The sequence below is a fragment of the Lipomyces chichibuensis genome, assembly GCF_038497645.1.
Source record: "Lipomyces chichibuensis strain CBS 12929 unplaced genomic scaffold V1513scaffold_1, whole genome shotgun sequence".
Taxonomy (NCBI): Eukaryota; Fungi; Ascomycota; class Lipomycetes; order Lipomycetales; family Lipomycetaceae; genus Lipomyces; species Lipomyces chichibuensis.
This window is the reverse complement of record NW_027117453.1, coordinates 348,734-369,461: the sequence shown is the minus strand read 5'-3', so window position 1 is coordinate 369,461 and position 20,728 is coordinate 348,734. Positions and strand designations below refer to the sequence as shown.

The 20,728-nt window shown below is 46.0% G+C and overlaps 11 protein-coding genes across 11 annotated transcripts; 5 read left to right on the top strand and 6 right to left on the bottom strand.

The window, feature by feature from the left end:
* Window positions 1–201: 201 nt before the first annotated feature.
* Window positions 202–1,319, bottom strand: V1513DRAFT_5977 (anticodon-binding domain-containing protein). The gene is made up of 4 exons (XM_066900562.1): window positions 1,289–1,319; window positions 645–1,211; window positions 468–594; window positions 202–407 (listed from the first exon to the last, which is right to left on the bottom strand). The coding sequence occupies exons 2-4, from the start codon at window positions 1,160–1,162 to the stop codon at window positions 330–332; spliced, it is 723 nt and encodes a 240-aa protein (XP_066756493.1). The 5' UTR covers window positions 1,163–1,211; window positions 1,289–1,319; the 3' UTR covers window positions 202–329.
* Window positions 1,320–1,913: 594 nt separating this feature from the next.
* On the top strand, window positions 1,914–3,879 carry V1513DRAFT_435065 (WD40-repeat-containing domain protein). Its single transcript, XM_066896553.1, has 4 exons — window positions 1,914–2,121; window positions 2,191–2,424; window positions 2,476–2,717; window positions 2,776–3,879. Exons 1-4 carry the CDS (start codon window positions 2,119–2,121, stop codon window positions 3,809–3,811), a joined length of 1,515 nt encoding a protein of 504 aa, XP_066756492.1. The 5' UTR covers window positions 1,914–2,118; the 3' UTR covers window positions 3,812–3,879.
* On the bottom strand, window positions 3,801–5,655 carry V1513DRAFT_435060 (ribonuclease H-like domain-containing protein). The gene is made up of 3 exons (XM_066896552.1): window positions 4,832–5,655; window positions 4,421–4,779; window positions 3,801–4,364 (listed from the first exon to the last, which is right to left on the bottom strand). The coding sequence occupies exons 1-3, from the start codon at window positions 5,240–5,242 to the stop codon at window positions 4,043–4,045; spliced, it is 1,092 nt and encodes a 363-aa protein (XP_066756491.1). The 5' UTR covers window positions 5,243–5,655; the 3' UTR covers window positions 3,801–4,042.
* Window positions 5,615–6,372, top strand: V1513DRAFT_407631 (NADH-ubiquinone oxidoreductase B12 subunit family-domain-containing protein). Its single transcript, XM_066895659.1, has 2 exons — window positions 5,615–5,808; window positions 5,871–6,372. The coding sequence occupies exons 1-2, from the start codon at window positions 5,750–5,752 to the stop codon at window positions 6,007–6,009; spliced, it is 198 nt and encodes a 65-aa protein (XP_066756490.1). The 5' UTR covers window positions 5,615–5,749; the 3' UTR covers window positions 6,010–6,372.
* Window positions 6,334–8,911, bottom strand: V1513DRAFT_435054 (magnesium transporter NIPA-domain-containing protein). Its single transcript, XM_066896551.1, has 2 exons — window positions 7,793–8,911; window positions 6,334–7,734 (listed from the first exon to the last, which is right to left on the bottom strand). Exons 1-2 carry the CDS (start codon window positions 8,410–8,412, stop codon window positions 6,501–6,503), a joined length of 1,854 nt encoding a protein of 617 aa, XP_066756489.1. The 5' UTR covers window positions 8,413–8,911; the 3' UTR covers window positions 6,334–6,500.
* Window positions 8,912–9,010: 99 nt separating this feature from the next.
* Window positions 9,011–11,538, bottom strand: V1513DRAFT_435052 (cyclin-like protein). The gene is made up of 3 exons (XM_066896550.1): window positions 11,153–11,538; window positions 10,199–11,071; window positions 9,011–10,149 (listed from the first exon to the last, which is right to left on the bottom strand). Exons 1-3 carry the CDS (start codon window positions 11,159–11,161, stop codon window positions 9,424–9,426), a joined length of 1,608 nt encoding a protein of 535 aa, XP_066756488.1. The 5' UTR covers window positions 11,162–11,538; the 3' UTR covers window positions 9,011–9,423.
* A 106-nt stretch (window positions 11,539–11,644) lies between these two features.
* V1513DRAFT_435051 (uncharacterized protein) lies at window positions 11,645–14,018 on the top strand. Its single transcript, XM_066896549.1, has 2 exons — window positions 11,645–12,273; window positions 12,331–14,018. The coding sequence occupies exons 1-2, from the start codon at window positions 11,794–11,796 to the stop codon at window positions 13,696–13,698; spliced, it is 1,848 nt and encodes a 615-aa protein (XP_066756487.1). The 5' UTR covers window positions 11,645–11,793; the 3' UTR covers window positions 13,699–14,018.
* Window positions 14,019–14,628: 610 nt separating this feature from the next.
* V1513DRAFT_5435 (oxidative stress survival, Svf1-like protein) lies at window positions 14,629–16,242 on the bottom strand. The gene is made up of 2 exons (XM_066900541.1): window positions 16,053–16,242; window positions 14,629–15,892 (listed from the first exon to the last, which is right to left on the bottom strand). The coding sequence occupies exons 1-2, from the start codon at window positions 16,073–16,075 to the stop codon at window positions 14,770–14,772; spliced, it is 1,146 nt and encodes a 381-aa protein (XP_066756486.1). The 5' UTR covers window positions 16,076–16,242; the 3' UTR covers window positions 14,629–14,769.
* Window positions 16,243–16,548: 306 nt separating this feature from the next.
* On the top strand, window positions 16,549–17,814 carry V1513DRAFT_422263 (sister chromatid cohesion protein Dcc1; the record flags this gene model as incomplete). The annotated part of the gene is made up of 4 exons (XM_066895972.1): window positions 16,549–16,664; window positions 16,724–17,310; window positions 17,362–17,426; window positions 17,479–17,814. 4 exons carry the CDS (start codon window positions 16,549–16,551, stop codon window positions 17,812–17,814), a joined length of 1,104 nt encoding a protein of 367 aa, XP_066756485.1.
* On the bottom strand, window positions 17,776–18,997 carry V1513DRAFT_435043 (mitochondrial carrier). Its single transcript, XM_066896548.1, has 3 exons — window positions 18,784–18,997; window positions 18,566–18,722; window positions 17,776–18,515 (listed from the first exon to the last, which is right to left on the bottom strand). Exons 1-3 carry the CDS (start codon window positions 18,814–18,816, stop codon window positions 17,872–17,874), a joined length of 834 nt encoding a protein of 277 aa, XP_066756484.1. The 5' UTR covers window positions 18,817–18,997; the 3' UTR covers window positions 17,776–17,871.
* Window positions 18,998–19,206: 209 nt separating this feature from the next.
* V1513DRAFT_372147 (uncharacterized protein) lies at window positions 19,207–19,993 on the top strand (the record flags this gene model as incomplete). The annotated part of the gene is made up of 4 exons (XM_066894767.1): window positions 19,207–19,285; window positions 19,364–19,494; window positions 19,549–19,830; window positions 19,883–19,993. The coding sequence occupies 4 exons, from the start codon at window positions 19,207–19,209 to the stop codon at window positions 19,991–19,993; spliced, it is 603 nt and encodes a 200-aa protein (XP_066756483.1).
* Between the last annotated feature and the right edge of the window lie 735 nt (window positions 19,994–20,728).

The window sequence follows — 20,728 nt, the reverse complement described above, 5'->3', positions numbered from 1 at the left end:
GCTTGTATTGTATATGCGTAACTTACACGTCACTTACTAGAGTAATCAATCGGCTACGCTCTATATCGCAGTAAGCCGCGTACTGCGGTCGCCTTCGATTTCAAAAACCCTTAGCGACCGGATGGGCCGCCTATTTAAAGCAGTAGGTCGAGAACGAGTAAAGACTAGGAAGCTCCTGCTCCTGCCAAATGTAAAGCTGAATCAAGTCCAAAAATTCTTTTGCCATTCCATGGAAATCTGTCCAATGAAATACTACCAAAAACACTATATGGCAAACAAGCTCCAACGACATATGACATACAAATCTTAAGATGTCGCTTCTTAAGCCTTTAACCACCTTTCCTTTCTTCAGTTGTTTCAGATCGTGCTTGTTTCAGAGTTTCCAGTCGTCGTCGTTCGCCGTCAACCTGTGCACACCGGTACTTAGCTAACAAATTGCCAACCTCGGAGTAGCGAATAAAACTTACCACTTTCTTCACTCGAGTCAGTGCGGGCGAGTCGGACGTCGCGCTGCATGCTTCAGGAGTGTATGGAGGATTGATCTTCACCTCTTCAAGGACGAGAATCGACTGGCCCAACCAGCGAACCGGTAGACTTATACAAATGTTAGGGTACCTTCAAACTTAATGTAAGGACTCACATACGTTTTCGCCAAGGCATCAAATAAGTCTTGAGCATCTTTCGTTACTCCAACGCCTCTCTGAGCCAAAATCTGTCCAGCTGCACGAGCAGCGCTATTGATCTTCTGCACTGCGCTGTTGATGTTAACGGGCCCAATGTGCGGTGTGGCCATTAAAAATGGTCCACCACTCCGACTATTGGCAGGCGCCACGTCATCTTCAGTCGTCTCTTCGGGCTTCTTCTCAAGTACGGCAATATCTTTTATAAACGAAACCTTCAAGATGCGGTAGTTTTTCAGGTCAGGCTTCGCACCAAGAGGGGTCTCATCCTCTAGCACTGTCAGAGTGTTCGTCAATGTGCAATATGCATACACGCGTCCAACAATAATGTCGTCCAATGTAGTGATCATCTTGACCTTGAGACCGAGGACCCAGTCGGTCGATGATGGTGCTGGTATATTAGGCCTCCCTTGTAGACCGCCCTGATTTTGCGGTCTCTGTTGAAAGCCACCGCCCGACCCTTGGCGTCGATCCGAGTTCATGACGAATATATAGCCAAAATGGGATACAGCTTATTGTATAATAAAGTTACTAAACTAATGTTAATTTATTGTACTTAAGGAAAAGTTAGAGCAATGCGGGCACCCCTTCCCGGCTGAATTACACACACCTATCAAAGACGTAATTGGCAATATCCACAACGGTCCTCGGCCAATAATTAAAGCATCGAAGTCATAGATCAAACAAAGAAAACTAGGATAGCGGTACCAATTAGTACCGTTATCGTCTTATACGACAATTTCTTATGACAAGGGTTATATGTTCTACTGGGATATTGGCTGACCCTCGAGGGTTTCGTAACAACCAATTGTGACCGTTCCACTTAGTGTAGTAAAATTTAGGGGCAAGTCTTAAACGGCAGACAAAATTTCATTTTCGCATTTTCAGATTTAAAGTTCGGCTGGCAAACTTTTGCCATGATTTTATGACCTTTCCCTTTTTGGTTTAGCTGTTTCTATTCTCGACCGCACAATACATTGGAGACAAATTTGAGAAACAGATGGTTGCCAAAACCAAAGAAGTTCCCGTAAAATGGTGCCAAAACAGGGCAAGTGGACGAATGGTGGTTAGGGCCTCTTTGGAAGGAAAACTCAAAACAAAATCTGTTTTCTTTTGACAGGCCACAATTGATTTTCGCTCTCAGCCACTCACGAATTTTGTCTGCCGTTTAAGAGGCTTTTTATTTATTAACCCTAGCCCAAGTTGAAGATGAACACTTTGAGCTTCATATTTTACCCGGCCTCTTAGTATATCAGGTTAGGGTACTCTTTGTAGTGCGATGAAATCCTCCTAATTTGAAGCTCATTTGCAAAACAAATCACCAGTCACAACACGAACCTACTGGACATAGCGTTTCCAGTTTATATTTCGTCCAGGGAATTCGTCCTTGTCATACCAGAAAAGTAATAGGTCCGATTAAAGCATTTGGAAATTTGTCATGGTACGAATAATATTTACATATCTAGACCCAATGCATGTGGATCAGAGCTAAGCAGAATCTATTGTGCAGAGCGATAGCGAAGACGAACTACGACAGTATCTTCCGTCTGGGTTCGGCAAACAGACAGTGGCATACGACTTTGAAGGACAATACGAGAAATGCAAAAGACGCGAATACGCAGACCTGTTATCTCAAAAGGCTAAGGCCGGTATCACTAGTGATGATGACGATGGCAGCGACGCTTACGATGAGCTGGAAGAGCTGCCAATTTCTCATGAGATAATACTAAAAGAGCATAATAAAGTAAATTTGTCAACATTTTGCTTATGTCTTGTGCTAAACTAACGGGACTAGACTGTATCTGCATTAGATGTCGATTCGGCGGGAGTACGAGTCGCTAGCGGTTCATACGACTACAATATGGACCTCTGGGACTTCAATGGCATGAACCTAGCGTCGCTGCATCCGTTTAGGGTAGTGGAACCAGTAGAATCACATCCTATTCACGAATTAAAGTATTCGAGGAATGGTGAATGGATTTTGGTTATTCCGTCGTCGAGCCAAGCTAAGCTGTTCACACGCGACGGCGTCGAAGAGTATGTACAGATTCTCTTCGTCAACATCTTTGCAAGCTGCTGACAGCCGCAATACCAGATCAGAATATGTTCGTGGAGATATGTATTTACGAGATATGAACAATACAGATGGTCATGTCGCAGAGTTGACAGCCGGGGCATGGCACCCTACTGACGACGACTTGTTTGCCACATCGTCATTAGACTCTACAATTCGCATATGGGATGCAAACATCAAACGCTCTCAGCGGAACATTATTGTCGTCAAATCACGGACAGCCAAGGGTGGTAAGACAAGAGTATCTTCGATAGCTTGGGCTTCTGATGGAAAATATATCGCTGGAGCAACAACGGACGGCGGCATCGCTTACTGGAGCAGTAGCGGGCCGTACAATCGACCGGTTGCCTCCATTCAGGATGCGCATGAAAAGGAGTCGTGGACATCAGGGGTCGTATATGGGACTGATAATATTACTCTATTGACGAGAGGTGGAGATGGAACCATTAAACTATGGGATATTCGAAACTTTAAGAAACCATTGCTGAGTCGGTCCGGCCTGCAGAACACCGTTCAGGAGACGAATATATCATTTAGCCCCGATGGGAGATATATCATAACCGGCACGTCGTCGACACCTGAGTCACTTGTCGGGCAACTGCATATTATTGACAAGTCCGACTTGAGCACCATAACGAGTCTGACTCTAGATGCGTCGAAGCCATCGTCCGTAGTGAAGACCCAGTGGCACCCCAAGCTTGACCAGATCCTTGCCACCACATCTACAGGTGATATTCACGTTTTATTTTCTCGAGAAATGTCGGTGAAGGGCGCCAAGGTTGTCGTTGAAAAGGCGCCAAAAATCCGCCATGTGGATGACAACATAACTGCAGATATCGATCTAACTGCAGCAGCTGTCACGCCAGACATGATGTCAGGTAAACATCGCGACGAAAGCCGACTCACGAACCAACAACGGCAAAAGATGGCTAGAAAGGATCCGATAAAGTCTCGACGACCGGACCTGCCTCTTGCTAGAAGAATGGATGGAGAAGTTAGGGTATTCAACTTCAACGCGGAGGATGAGGAAAATTTACAAAAAAGACGGAAGATATGATAAATATGTAAATTGAATACTGTACATAGCCACTATCGCTCTAAGCAATACATCATGCTCGGAATTTATTTTACAAACTCAATATCATGCAGTAGAAACAAACGCCTTTTCCGACACAGCAAATTGCGCTAAAATACATCATAAGGTGGCAAACTTAATAGCAGAATAACTATGAAACGAGTCCCCATATCATTCCCCTATTACGCGGATAACGATTAGAATTATTATATGCTAAACTAATATTATTTGAGACACATACTGATAAGACTCTTCCGGAGTATCCTGAACGTATTTTTGTAATTCGAAAAAGCATGAGTTTGTTAGCAACGCTTCGCTGCCAGCATGATGCGCGGGTCCAACTCTAGCTACTCTCAAATCATCCGCAAGTTCCTGCAGTCCACCTTTCAAATTCTTTGTTGTTGCAGACCGCATAATATACTTCACGTCGTAAAGTGAAGGAAAGAAAAGCTTTACCAGATTAAGGAATCCTTCCTCTTCCTCTGGCAGAGGCGTGTTCATCATCATGGATATCAGATATCCAAAGTCATACCCACTATTCCGAGTTAATAATTAGACATAAGAAATAAACGCAAATCATGCTTAATTTACCTGTGATAGCTTATCCACTTTACGCCGTCCTCTAAAACCAAGCCGCTACTTATGAACAATTCCGCAAACGTTGAAGCATCAATTCCGTACTCTTCATGCTTCTTGAAGTCCACACCAGACTTCGTCAATATATCAATAGAATCCGAAGAGTACATTTCCTCACTTAAGTTGAATTTGAAATTAAATTGCCAAGTACTAGGAAGGCCTTCAGGATGGTTTCCGTGCTCGTCGGCGAATGTAATGCCCAACTGAATGGCGTGTAACAGATCAACGTTGCACCTTAACGTCTGGTAATGATAGTCTGTTGTGGTCTTAAATGAACCAATCGGTCTGGCTACAATTCCCGGAAATTCTGTTTCCTAGTATCTTTGTTAGCTTGATCTCCAAGCCCACACTGATGACGTAGCATACAAGTGATATGTAGTTATAACGCTCTACTAGTTCTCTAAGGACATGCATTTCTTGTTCGAAATTCGTCTGCCAGACTTCTCGTATTGATGAAACCCCCATTGCACTCTGTACTTGAGGCGACGTCATCGCCGGTTGTAAAGCAGGTTGTAATCCATGTGCCTGCTGATGCTGTAATTGCGGAGTCTGCACTGCGTTTGGAACATGCTGCTGCTGTTGCTGCTGTAAAGACGGCGTAGCCTGGTGAGCACCTGCAGTACCCGTTAGTGGCGGAGGTGCTATTCCCTGTGCAAATCCACCCATTTGGGTAGTATGCGCGGCCGTGCTCAAACCCGGAAAGATATTATTGTATCGCCGAAGCATGCCCCCACCCTGAAGCGGTATGGGCATTGATGATGGCGGCGCCGGAACCATCGTTGATTGTATTGTATTATTATTGTGCGTATTGACTCGTCGGTCAGGATTCGACCAAACCGCTGTTGCTGACTGTAGGTGAAATTCTGGCTTTTAAACTGCGCCTCCGTAGGAAAATTCCAGCAAACGATTCCCTAATATGTAGCTCTCCACCACTTCAAAACGTTTATAACATTCGCTAAACTGCTTCTTTTCTATAGCAGATCACAAGCGATTCGATTCCTGATGATAAACTGTTCTCGACCCTCACTCAGGTCACGATCTGGCTGGCAGAGTTTAAGGGACGGTTGACGGTTGCCAGCTGGGTCACCCTGATTGCGATGAAGACTGAGGTGACAAAATGTCACCGGCATCATACCTCCAGTGACTAATTTGGTGAAAATCCCAGGGCTCCGAGGAGCCAATCAGCACAGCGACAAAACCTATCTTGTCCAGAGCTCTAAATTCAACTTCATCACCGTTGACTCGAGTTTCCCCCGAAACCACGCAATCCACTATATACACACAATGAAGCCAAGCCGATACAGTCTGGCGACTACGCCAATTAAGGATCCGTGGGAGAAGAGGTAAGTAGTGCACCCCACATGCCGAATTGATCGTTTGTCCCTTTGCTTACTTTCGAATATAGGGAGGCGTGGAGATACACTGGCCAATTCTCACGATACAATCGGCTAAAAGGAATGTTCCCGGGCTTCGGTGTGGGGGCTACTGCATTCGTGCTTTACTGCTTGTACGAGAAGCTTGCGGCAACTCCTGGCGGTCACTAAACGAGAACTACAATGCACAAAGAACAAATCATTAGGCTACTTCTAAGATCGGTAATCGGGATTAAGGAAACTGCTCATTCTTAGAGTTACGATTCATATTTATATCTGTACAATGACTCACAATTCGGCTATGTATTTAGGTTGGGATTTAATATCACGAAGGGATGTGATGCATGGACAAGTCACGAGCTTTGTTTATTTGTTTCATCAAATTTTCGAGACTTCAAAAGGACGAAGGAAGGTACGGAATTATACGAATTATACAAGAAAGCATGGCTAGCAAACGACGTTCGTCAGTGGCGCAATGCCCAACTGTTACTTGAGTTCTAAACCTCGGGAATGCAATTCATTTTAACAACTTAATACGCGGACCCATCCTCTTTTCTGTACAGTAACTCTATAACCATATATAACCCCAGTCGCTTACAAATAAATGCTATATATACCGTCTAATTTAAACGACACCTTCAAATCCTACACCGATGGCTGCATCAGTCCGCTTCATCGTCACGAGTCTGTGCACGATAGAGTGGCGCATTTCGGGAGTCGATAGTGGTGGACTTCGATGCAATTCTCCTGCGACCACTACTGATAGCACCCCTTTCTACTTGCCGACGTCTCTGCTGATTCTTCTGCCAAGATTTCATTCTGTCACGAACAACAGAGTCCATAATAAGACCCATACCCGCAGGACCCGGAACATACGAGCGTGACGAAGTACCCGGACTAGACCCGTATTCGGATGGTGTCAAGAATGACAATAGCGGACTAATTTCACTAGATGGGATGGCGTGAGTACCACTTTGTGCTATATCATCGTCCCTAATCAATGCGTTCACTCGTGTTCGAGCATTGACGGTAGCATTAGCGTCGTTAATTTCTTGCGCATCCTCATCCTCTTCATAAAATGATGTCGGAGTTCGCGCGCCAGAACTGCGATCCAAGTTAACTGATGCGACAGTCGAGAAGAATTCGCTGTCATCTGAATCTTCAACATGCCCGGCAATTTTCTGGCCAATATCGTCTTCATTCTTGCGATTTGATGTGATCAGGTAGACACCGATGAAAGTTAGAAAACAGCCGAAGAAAAACTGCGCTAACTGTGCGCTCGATGCACCATAAAAATCTTGATACAAAATTGCCGACCCAAGGATGACAGAGATCGTGAAGAACACAAAATGAGTCGGAATAACCTGCGTGGACTCAAAGCGCTGCAATGCACGACTCAGGTACTTGACTTGCATAATTGCTGTGAACATTAGTATAAATACCAGCACGTATGTTATAGGGAAAGTGAACACGCGATATAGTGTATAGGAGAGCAAACTGGAAACGGCCTTTGTACTCAATGCTGTATATCCACCGAACAGGGCCACGAGCGCGATATCTATGAAGATAAGCCTATCACCATACTTATTACTCAACACGCCAAGCACGGCCATGAGAAACAGTGTCACGCCGACATATATTACAAATGACATCTGAGCCACTGCACTGAGAATGCGTTGTGGGTCCAGAAATTCTTCCTCTGGATTGGAAGCAAAGACGACTGTCACAGCTCCTGCTATGGCCACTACAACGCCAACGAGATCTCGCAAGCGCATGCGTTCATGGAAGAAGATAGGAGCGACAATGCAATTTGAAATCAGCGCGACCACCCCTAATGGAGAAACTGTAGACGCAGGTGCAAATCCATATGCGAGAAAGTTTCCAGTTTCACCGGTACTAAATCAGTCAGCAGGACTTCAGAGATATTCAATATTTAAATCAATTGGATACATACGCCATGAGGGCGATTCCTAACCACCAATAGCCGCTCTTCATATATCTCGGGAGCCGGTCTGTACTTTCTCCCACACTCGTAGTAGATTGCGACGTGTCTGATCGTGGAAGTCGACCGTTCTTTTTGCCTTTCGCCTTCTTACTTGAATACCATATTGTACCCTGTTTGTTGGTCTCGAGTAGTCGTACATCACCTTCGGTAGACTTATTTGTAATCAAAGAGGTGTCATATGTCGCGGGAGATCCTGGAATTACGGGAGACCCGGAGTTACTTTGTTGCGACCCTGGAATAGTGTCATAATGGTACCTGTGCTCTGCATCCTGCACCTGGCTTATCACGTCAGGTCCCAGCTCCAAATCTCTGAATGCCGTCTCATCGTCTGCATCATACGCAGCCTCCTCATTATTGTGCCCTAGGTATTCCCCGGACGGTCCAACGCTATATAGCGCCGCTTCGGCAGCTGATTCTTTCTTTAGCTTCAGGTGGGCGTAGCGTTGCAAATTGAGTGCTATACTGATGACGACGTTGCCGACGATAGCAGTAGTGATACCCACTAATGACGAAGAACGCATGCCCGGAGAGCCGCCATCTCCTGGAAATACTGTGGTTGGATTTGACATATTCGTCGGATTATGTAACCGCGGTAGTTTTTTCAATTGCAGCGTAACTTCTGGTATGTTCCCTGTCAAAGATAATGGTTGCTCACACAAAAACGGAGCACTTAATTAACTTCGCAAATACTCCGTCCCATAATATTGAAGTGCACTAGCCTAGATAAGATGCCTACTCAATCTTGTAGTCCGCGACTGGCAAATATAAATTTCAATGCCAGCGATGTTGCCGAGAGACTAAGTAATATTGCTGACGTGTCGACCGAAAACAATGTCCTTAACGGCACGGACACTCACTCGACGGACAACTGTCTAATAATTCAGAAAGGTCCCCAACAACCCACACTGCCGACACGAAATACAAATATCTGAGCCAATTGCTGTTCACACAAAATTGGTGGGTTCTTGAAAACGTTCAAAATATTGGTCAATACCTAGATAGGCACTGCCACTTAGAGCCTAGTGCGTCGGAAGGGCCGTGAAGACGCTGTACACTAATCCTACCTAGTGCTAGTTACAAATCATAAATTGCGGCTCTCCGGTTTATGTGTGCAACGCCAGCCCGATAAGGAACTCTTGTAGACTATAACTATTGAATCCGGTCAACTTTCAAAGTAGCTGTCCTGAAACTATTTTATTCGGTCTGTTTTATCTCACAAGTACTAAATACATCAGCTGCGAATGCGCACAATTATTATCCATAGCTTTGGACACTATGATACTCTGGCACACCAAAATATACAAACATAAGACTTAGGGAGTGACAAAATTGCATAATGAAATATTCCAGCTATCTAACAATGCACATTGTCATGGCTATATGAACTATTAACCCTGTCCAAATCCAAGCGCTTAACTAATCACAGAAAAAAGATATAGAAATATTTACGACCCCAGATCCATACATATATCCCAATTTGTACTAGAATACTCTTTTGGCAGTGACCATGCAGGCAAAGCCAGTAATTATTATAGTTGGTACACGTCGATTACGTTAATCATTACAATATATAAGCGCTCCTAGATGGAAACGTTGGTAATCCACTCGGCTACAAACAGCGCCGCTTTCTTATACTTTCTGTCGCAGTACTTCTCATAAATAGCTCTATGATGCTCCTTAGGATTTCGGCAGCATTCAATTAGCACATTCATTGCCGGTAGTAATTGTGCCAAAGTATATCCGGAGTAGTTAGTATGAGCGAGACTCCATTCGCCTTTAAGAAGCATTTTCCTTGCCAAGCAGTGAGCGGCAGCGGCAAGCCAGCTTGGTAAGGAGCCCACAAATCTTTCGTCCATAATCGTAATTTCGAGAATGTACTTGGCAAGTGTTCGAGTCTCCAAATCGTAGTCATCAGCCTTGCTTGTCCGCCGCAGAAAGCTCATAGGACCTGGCCATCCAAGATTGAATTCTAACAAACCTATCATGAACCGCTCGGCCTTGAAAATTTCTTCAGCACTGTAGCTATGGTCGACCATAAAAACTATCTCATTCACTGAGGGGCAATTAATCTCCTCATATTTCGCAGCGACAAAGAGAGCAGTGGCCCCGACTAGCTGTAGCTTGGCCAGGGAAACAACTTTTAAAGATAAGAATCGATCAATGTAATTGATGGTCAAGTATAGCGTCTCAGGAAGAAGTCCAAAGCGGTTGTGAACCTGAACTAGCCAGTCCACAAGAATACACCGCATTGACCAATGAATCTCTGTCTGATTATCCATGTATGCCGGATTGGGTCGGAAGCGGATCTATAGAACATTAGAAAAGCTCACAGCCAATGTAGGAGAAGAGCTATACCTCTAATTCTCTCATGTATTCAAAAATTTCATCGCTGTACTCAGTGAGCATAGATACATCGTACAAATCCTCATCCGCTTCATAATCCGGTGACAAGATGCGAGCACGTTCCTCCTTACGAAATTGAGATACAACCATGTCGAACTCGCGTCGAGTCTCTTCATTAATAACTGGAAATAGCGCTGATGGGTTTGTGGTCGAGTTGATGTTCGTGTATTCTGTAGAGTCGAGGTTATGTAAGATGCTGGTTGTGTTGTTATTGTAGGCATCTTTTGCACTAAGACTCGAATCATCTGCCATCACATCGTGGTCGTTGCCCACCACATCGACCTCTTCTGAAACCTGAGCCGGGACCGCAACGTCATTGGGATGTTCGATGTCGACTGCCGTAGGGTCCACCGCGTCGACATTTACCAGTTCCTTTGATTGTCGTACACGACGGAAAACTTCCGCAATTTCGGCTGCACCAACGTGATGGCGATATCCTTCTTTATAATGCTCATGCACCGAGTTGTTCACGGAAGAGTCAGAGTATGAGGAATTTTGGCTAATGCTTGTTGCGTTACTACTTGAGTGATAGTGATCTGAAGGTGCAATTGTAGTTCGCGATGCTTTCGATACCAGTCCGTGAGATTTTTGTGTAGGCTGAACGAGCTTCCCACCTCCTAGTCCTGTTGATGTAGATTTGACTGCATTGCTGACATCTCCTAGAACAACACGCTTTGCGCCGACTTTAAGACTATTTTTTTCATTCTGGTAGCTCCCGGCTGCAATATTACTGAGTACGCTAGATTGCTTCAGCTGGACTCTGCTAGCCTGACGACTGACAACCATGTTCTCATCTGGTCGCACGCGAAGCGGTTGGCGTAGCTTCTAGAAATATTAGTAAGGTTATTTGTAAACATTTGTATAATATTCTATCAATGTTGACGAAATATGCAAGAGCTCACTTACCCTTTCCATGACAGATAGTCAGGAACAAGGAGCCACAGTACAGTAAAATCTCCGCGGCGGTCACTTCTACACCAACAAAACAACCTGGAGCCAAAAAGCAATGACAAATATGTGAATGCTCAAGAGTCCCAATGAGAGAAGATTCCGTCGCGGAGGAATGTTCAGAACTACCTTTGGCCAGTAGTTAAAATGCCTTCCAACAAAAATAAATACGGTGCTGTCTTGAAAATGATGCTGAACGGCAGTTGAAGGATGTTGCAGAGTAGCTGTAGTTGAAAGCAGTTGTATCCTCGCTGTGCCGCGCTGCAGCTGAAAACGCCAAAATGTTTGTTTGTGTGCCAATAACGTAGGTTAGCCAAACAAAAGTAAGGACGTTAACGTTGTCCTGACAACTTGGTGTGATTTGTGGCTTGTGATCGGCAACTCACTGATTGCATTGCCCTCTGCTTAAAGCACATGAATTTCTGCGCATTGGCTCGCCAGCTCCACTTCGCCGGAAGAGCAAATAAAAACTATACCTTTATCGCCATATCAACTGTCACCCCCCCAGAAGACCACCACCATTAATTTGCAATATTATCTGATTGCCTCCGGCCCTCCCACTTTTTCCCCGGTTGACTGACTGAGTCACTACTATAGTCATGTCTTCACATCAGACGGGCGGCGAGCAGACAGCAGCTGACTTTGGCTCTTACATCGACTTCTCAGACCTTCAGCTCGACCTTTCAGCCTTTGACATCGAAGCCGCGGGGAACATTCTAGACTTTGACCGGCAGCACGCTCAGCATCAGCAGAATGAGCAGCAACAACATCACCTGCAACATCCGCAGCAGCAGCAGCAGCAGCTTCAACATTCTCAGCAGCAGCGCCGGCAGCTTCAACCTCACGACCACCCGATTTACGAAGAACAGGCACAGCATCAACAGAAGCAGCATCTTCACGAGGATTTGCTGTCTAGCCGCGTTGCCTCAGGCAATGTTAGTTCGGCGAGCAACAGTACAGTGAGCAGCGGTGTGATACCGCCTACGCCTTCGTCGCTTGATTTTGTCGGAGGTGCAAGCAATCCAGATGTTTTTAGATCGCCTAGTGGGCTAATTGACCCGTACTCTATGCGCGATGAGGTAATTGTTCGGTACAATGTTGTAATGAGACGGAAACTAACACAGATAATGATATAGATGATGTTCACTCCACTGTTGTCACCTGCCGTTACCCCGCTAGAGAATCCGATGTCGATGCCGAAAGAATACGGATATCCATCATCGTACTTCAGTCCTCTCACGTCGCCTGCATTGGAAGCTCAGTCTTATCCATTCCACACTTCAACTTCGCCGCCGGGAAGCGATAATAACTCAAATGGACTGACTAAAGTTCGACGACGGGGTACTGGTGGATATGCACCGCCTTCGGCCGCCTCTTCTCCAGCTCAAGCGGTTACTCGGATCACGAAATCTGATTCTGCTGCGCAGCGGTCTAGTAAACGGCGTGCGACTGCAGCTTTTTCACAACCAAATACCATGGGAGATGTTTCTTCTTCGGAGAGCATATCCCCTGAACCTTTACTCACACTACCTGAGTCAAGTATGGCTCCGCCCCCAATACCGCCGTTTAAGAATACAACTGCGGTCCGACAAGAGACGTCGTCTCCGCTGACTCAGCGACGTCTGTCGCCAGTTACTCCCGCTAGTTTGATGAACCTTAATAAAGAGCGTGTTAATAACACCGTGGATATCCTGCCAACTCGCGATGCGGACGCTATCATCGAAGGAGTTGTCCGACGACATTCCGCTGTTGCCACCGTCACACCTGCACCGATAACTGAGTCTGGCAGCGTCGGCAGCTCGAGCGCAAACAGCAGCCCGGCTTTACGTCCCATGCCTCGTGGGCTAGTCCGATCAGCATCCGTAGGCATCGAAGACAATTCCGCCAAAGCGCTCCCACGTACAATAAAGCCTGTCCGTTCACGATCGGGCAGTGTCTCTATGTCGCCTACGATCAAACCGAGGATTTCACCGAATCTTAAGCCCTTGTTGCCTGATGGACTGGAAGCTGCGTCGGCATTGTTGGCATCAAAGTCAAATTATCAAAACATTGTTGAGGGTAAGCATTCCCAGCTCGGACTATCCTACCCCGAGCAGTTGAGCATAAATTTGACTTCAAAGCGAACATCGCACAAGATTGCCGAACAAGGTCGGCGGAATCGCATCAATAACGCCTTGGCGGAGCTGAATCAACTTTTGATCGATAATATTAACTTGCCTATTTCTGACGACGAAGGGGAGAAGAACGAATTACCGCAGCAATGTTCAAAAGCGAATACAGTTGAGCTGGCGATTGATTATATAAAGAAGTTGCAGGCAAGGGTCTGCCGGCTAAAGACTCGGCTAAAGGACACCGAGGGTGAATTGCAGGCCGAGAGGGAAAAGAACGGCACAATAGACGCGGCTGCTGACACGGTTGCCAATGTAAAGTCGACGGAGTCGAGCGATGCCATGGACGTTGACGTGCTTGCGGAGACTGACACAAAGGTGGAGCGAGAGGTTTAGAAAGTGTATACGTGACGTGCTTTTATTGAGTACGGGCGATTTCAACATATTGAATTTATATTGTAATATAGCTTTTGTATGCTCACTTGTAATCTGCGATAGTTGCAAGGTTGCGGATGGTATAAATCTAAGTTTAGTTTGGTGGTTATTACCTCGGAATTGTTTGCTATTTGTACCTAATTTGGCGTATATTGCATTGTATAATGTACTGACTCATTGTAAGAGAAAGAGTTATTGAATTGGAGTTGGCAGCTGAAGCTTAGCCCGGTGGCTTGTGCGACTCCTGCGTCTTGTCTAGTAAAACACGAGGAGTATGAACGTTATAAATTATAACTGCAAATTCATATTCACCATAGAGGCGTCGAAATATCACAGCTGATCCATCGTTCATAAACCGATCATGTGCAGTTAAGTTTGCATCCGCAGTGCTCGTCCCGTTGCTATTATGATACATAGGTATTACCCCTTATAATTCCATGATACTAATCCTTCCCAATTGTGAACCGTTCTTCATTTACGATCCCAAAATCCAGTATGCGGTATCGGTTGATGAGTGTCGGTTGTAAGCTATTTGACGATGGTTATAATCAGAACCCATCAAGAACTGTATTTTCATATGGGTTCAACATTCGTTCAGATACTTTTCTAAACTCTGGTCCAAGAATAATCCAAGAAATGCGGCAAATGCCTGCGGGTTCATTGATGGGTGTCATTCTCCACCCATTTTCGAGGTATAGGAGATTATCGTCCGACAAAGACCAATTCTGCCATTATAATCTTATAGTATGATGAAATCAAGCTAGGAACAATTCTCCAACTAATTACAAATACAATGGAACGCAAACCTCGCTTACAATTATATATGGCTGGCACATATCATAAACCAAAGTACACGTCACTTTTTATTAAACCACAAATATTAACTATTAGACAGCTGGCTCCCTTCACAAACGCACAAAGGAAAACAAAAAAAAATTAGACTATCACTATATGATTCCGTGACCCAGTAAGATTAAAAATTTTATTTTTCTAGAAACAAAAAATATGGCATATACAGATAAAACCAGCAACCTATGAGATGAACGTCGCTTCGTTGTACAAATGGCCTGATTCAGCGTAATCCTCGTCGCCGAATTTGACCGTGATGGATGCCGGGTTGGAGTATTGGTAGATATACGGCTTGGTGCCCGCGACACCAGCGACGACTTTCTTGACGAATGCAGGGATCTCTGACATGACGTCCACACGCTCGACCAAGTTTGGGATCGGAGCCTCCAGAAGGGCATCGAGAGGAGTAGCGACCTCGCCTGGCGCCGTGCCCTTCCACTCAAACTTGACCGCCAACGGCTCTGGCCATCCATTTGCAACATCTGATTTTGTCTTAGTGTGTTCCGCAACGTTCTCCACAGTCGCAGCAAGAAGCTCGTTGTTTCGCGCGATAGCACCAACATTGACAATCGTTGAGCCATAACTGGGCGGAGTAGTGAACTCCATCATGACAGCAGAAAGCGTGGGACCCTGGAAATTGACAAAGTTCCATCGAGCAGCGGCGTGGTGGGGCTTCATGCCCTGCAACGCCATGACGAACATCGCGCGTCCGGATACCTCGAGCATATGTCCGTTGACTGTGATCTTACCCTCAACTGTGGCGCGCGGCCAAAAGATGTGACGCATGGAACCCCATGGTTTCTCGTAGTCAGTGCCGTACCTGGTCATGCCGTCCGTGCCGATCTTAAATCCGGGTGCTTCGCGAACAATGGCAATGTCGACGATAGACTTTTCATTGACGGACGATTTAATATTGTAGGTCTTCAGGTCCTCAGAGAGAACAACAGAGAGCTTGTTGTCGGCCTTGAAATTGGTCTTATCAGCGCCAACAGCATATTCGTTCAAATGGGTAGATGTCCAGACAGACTCCTCTGGCTTATCGGGGTGATAGATGCGGCAGGTGAACTGTGAAGTGGTATGCAGACCGGCGACATTGGAGAGAATAACTTGAACGAAGCAAATGTGGCCAGTGTTAGTGGTCAAGTAAAACGTCTGCGTCTCGACATTGGTAAATGGAAGATTTCGCCACTCAAGGTCTTCCTTCTTCACCTCAGAAAATGGATTCGTGCCGTTGAGACCATCGACAACAGAGTGAATAGCTTCGGGGCCGTAAATGGGCTCAGCGGTGCCAGCGACGGCTGAGAGTCTAGTAAATGTTCATTAGCATCGTAGTTCTCGCACAGAGTCTACATATCCAGTGCAAAGGCATATCGAGGTCACCGGTCGTGATGGAAATTGATTGGCAATGCCGGTTAACCAGCGGATCGAAGGCGTTTCGGCAATGATGATGACAAGATATGACTTACCCTGACTGCACCCACTTCAACATTATGAAAGTATGAGATTATAGAGGTCGAATCAATATATTACGTATTTGATAGCGGAAACTCCAAATGCCTAGTATCTAGAACGACAAGGTTGTAGTTGTAAGTGGTGCGTAACAGGCGGCGAAGTTCTCGGTAGGGTGAGAGACTTCCGGTCTCGACTCGTTATCACAACGCCAACCGCGGCTCAGGCACCAGCCACAGCTTTCGAACGTTTACAGCTTGCAGTAATCGTCCACACGAAGCCAACACGTGACGCATTCACGGCCACTCTGTTGTTTAGCTTCCGGTTAGTTATACACCAGACCTATATCCCTGAATAGACATTGGAGTTCAGGGTATGTGTATATATAACGACGCGTCGACAGAACGCGTCAATACTAAAGAATCCGCGACTGTCGACCGCACCGCACCTACAGTCGTTCTACCATTTCCTTTCTTCGCTGTTGATTACAGCAGCATCGCTACTGGGATGCAAATGTCACAGGGCGACGGCATTCCACTCCACATTGACCCAACACTCGCGCCACGGTACCGATTGATCCAGCTGGAGCCGGGCCTGTTAGAACTTCTCGAATCGCCCAAAGAAGCAGCGTATGCACTCTCAGTTTTAATATATCGGACTCATTTAAAGCAACTAACGTGCATGACAGTCACCTCCAGCTAAAATCAGCCGGGCCAGACGCGCCAGCTTTTCTGTGCGGGTATTCACGCACTTTCCAGCTACGACAGATATCACAATCCAATACGCTCCTGCTGCTCTCCTCGGCGTCGTCATCGGAAACGACAGATACAGTCCCAGATGAAGTTACGCTGGACCCATTATACGTGACGAAGTTGCCAGGGGGGTATCTAGAATGCATACCCTCAACGCCTCAAATCGACCTCTCGTTTGTACCATACTATCACGGCGCCGAGCTCAAGGAAGCGAAACATTCGGACGTGGATCTTATGCTAAGCAGGTTAGACGTTACTGCACGAGTACCTGTTTCCGAATTTGAGTTTCAATCAGCGTGGATCTCGGCCATGGGCGTCGAAATTGGCGGGTATGCTTACCGGTTATCGGACGATCTGGTTCTACGGATCGTGCCTACCTTAATGGCCGCGATACAGGCAGACGGGATAAATTTTGACACACTGCGGTTAACTGAAGTGTTTGAGGCGATCAGGAAAGATGAGGATGAGCCTGCTGCAGTAATCGAAGCTATTTTAAGGCGATTTTCAACGTGTAGAAGTGAGCGTACGTATCATCTGACAACAACGTCTATGTAATATAACCTAATGTGCCTAGCGTATTGTTTGGATACAGCACAGTTGACGCAGTGGTTGGGCATTAAAATGTTGTCAGAGCATGCTGTGAGTACGCTAGTCCAATATAGCAAGTGAAAATTCTAACAATTAAGATCAGTTCCGAGAAATCAAGTTGGAGGATTTCATGGAGAAGTGGGAGCTGTCGTTACCCCCGGTCCTCGACTCGACATGCGATCTGTCGATGCTAAGAGGTCAGTATGTGCAGCCGACTCTCAATACCATTAAGTACCTACCGTCCGCGAGACTGCCGCTAGATCCAGCAAGTCGATTCGAACGGCTTTTTGCATCGAAGAGTTCGTGGTTACTGGAAGATATGTTGCCGTTTTTGAATGATATTGAGAAGGAGAAAGTGAAGATCAACACCTTGCTTATGAAGTTTGCAAAGAAGAAGGTGGTCAAGGGTAAGACATATATCGGGAAACGGGGCGTTTAGATAACCAAAAATGCATCTTATCTATTGTACATTCTATTCCCATGCAACCATACACTTCTAAGCAACGACTCCGGTGACGAGATTCTTCGCCGCCTCATATACTCCCAAGAATACGGCGCCGCCAGCACTAATCCACATCGTGCGTGGGCCGACGCCTTTAAATAACGCTTGGAATCCTTCGTCGGTGACGATCTCCCGTACGAGGTGCCTGACTGACACCCGTTTCTCGCTCAACATGATTCTCGTCTTGAGCACATCCAGAGGCGTTGTGCAAGCCGCCGCTACGCCACCAGCAATACTCCCACAGACGGCGCCTTCCGTTGCACTCGCAGAATTCCGACCGGTGCGTTTTGCAGTCCACCGCTTCAACGCTTCATACAGCGGGAATTGAATCATTGTGAACGGAATCTCGCGCATAATAGTCGTCGAATAGCCTCTATACAGTCCTCGAAAAACCCCTTCGCCGGTGTGGTTTGACAGCACGGATTTGAGAGCTGCGAGCGACGAATGGTATTTTGACGCCTGTACGCGCTGTTTGATGACCTCTGTCGGCACGCGGATTGTGCAAGCCGCTATTTCGCCCAACGAGGCCGCCGTCATGTGGGTCAATCCGTGCGCCAATCCCGGTGCAGAGACATACGACGAGAAAATCGGGAAAAGCGTTCGATTCATGTTATCATACGTCAAGAAAAACAAACTCGCTGGAAAGAATTAGCAGTCTGTCCCACGATCATATGTCTTCTAAGCGTACCACCTGGGGCAGACCCGACGATTGCGCTGCCGACGCCGCGGTACATGCCCGTCCAGCCGCCATTTGTGAAGAATCCTCCTTTGGCTTGTAAACGTGTTTTGAGGGTGTCGATAGGGAAGAAGAAAAGATCCGTACATGTGCCTGCCGCGCCGCCGCTCTTTCATGGATGTTAGTAAATGTTATCGATAAGTAATCGAAGATTCAACTAAGGGACTTACTAGTAGCGGGATGAGAATTGGATGTTTTTCCATTATTGTAATGACTCACGAGGACATGTTCACAAAACTCGACGGGTTTCCTTCTCAAAAATATACAGGAGACTCTCACAGGTCTAAAGTAGCTGTACGTCAATTAGTGACCAGATGTAGGCTTGCCAATTTCGTCGTGCTGCTCGCAACTCCGACGCGCCGCGCCATCGTTGGCTGAAAACTTTCGCTGAGGAATCCATCACTACTACTGACTTTAGCGAATCACCATCGATCCAAACCGCATCTATACACAATACAACGAAGATAATGACAGTACTAGATACAGCACGACCGTCGCGAGCATCGGCAATAACTTCTTTTCTCTACCGGGTCGACGGATCAGCATCATGGAAGGTCGGGACAGCCCATATTATCGCGTCGGTGTCTGGACCAATGGAGGTTAATAAACGGGACGAACTACCAGATGTCGCGACGCTTGAGATTGTTGTCCGTCCTGACGTTGGTGTTACGTGTGAGTATTTTATTTTATTTCGGAGTAGAAAGGTCGGAGCTCGATGATACGGGCCGATGGAACTAATGAGGATGTTAGCTACTCGCGAGCAGTTTTTGCAGGACCGGATTATGAGGGTTATTGCCCCGGTTATCGCACTTGAGTTACATCCACGGACGCTGATTCAGATTGTTGTGCAAATAGTACAGTCCGGCGATACTAAGATACTGGTAGGTTTTGGTTTTACACAGGTGGTGGCATTTATTAGCGATTGACAAATGTAGAACACCATCACCTTGTCCGCAAGTATAAACGCTACGTATATGGCCCTCTTAGACGCCGGGGTTCCTCTCCGTTCGACTGTCTCAGCGACGAGTATAATTTACTATACGGCGGGGACATCAGACTCTTCAAAGGCCAAAGTTCTTATCGACCCAACTAGAGCGGAACTCGAGAAAATCGAAAAAGATATTGTGTCAGTACACACAATCGCGTATGAATTAAAAGGGGGGAAAATTGAACGATTACTGTTAAGTGAGAGTGTGGGATCATTTACTGAAGATCAGGTACGATTGCTTGCTGAGCATGAGCAAGTTGGCTTTGGCTAACAGTGTGCAGGTTCTCGAGTGTTACGATACTGCGGCAAATATATGTGATGAAACGAATCGGACCATGCGTGAAGCGGTTACATTAGGCGTGCAGCAGAAAAGCCGTTGGCGGGAGGCATAACTAGATAACGAGGGAGCTGCAGATGTAATATAATTGTATTGATAAATTTAGGTGTATTATATAATATCACAGGGTTATTTAATAATTTTAAAATTGCACAGCTGCCTAGTTATGACAAAGCCATTGCATGACGAATACGAGATCGGTCTGAACTTGTTTGACATTATTATTGCAACAAGATCCATGTGACGCTGGTAGCGGAAACTAGAAAAGGAAACTGAATTCAACTGTTCGATATTAGTTGCACGTAGTTTGTCATAAAGTTGCGGACTGTGATTTCACACAATTTATGTTATCGTTGACGTCGATGAAACTACTAGATTATTCAGATGATAAGTAAATAACTTAATCAACGTGGCTTTTCCTTTTTGATCGTCGGCGTGACTGTGCTTCGAACTGGAAGTATTAGATTTATTATGTGTTATTTGCAACTAGGATCAAACTAGCGGTGAGATGTTTGTTTAGCTTAAGTTAGGTACGCACTTTCAGAGTAAAGTGTAAAGTTGCCGCACAAACTCAAACAATACACTTAAAGCAGCCGCAGTTCGAAGCAATGTTGAGTTGTCAACGAATTCGTCCCTTCGGAAAAAGGAGGTGGAAGGTCGTCAGGGGCGGCGGGCGGGGATCGGAAGAAGTCGGCGACAACGATAACGACACGATAGTACCACGCTTCAGTCCTTTTTTTTGGGCCATTCGGGCAGAAGGCTTGCCCGAGGTCATTTGTGACAGCGATGT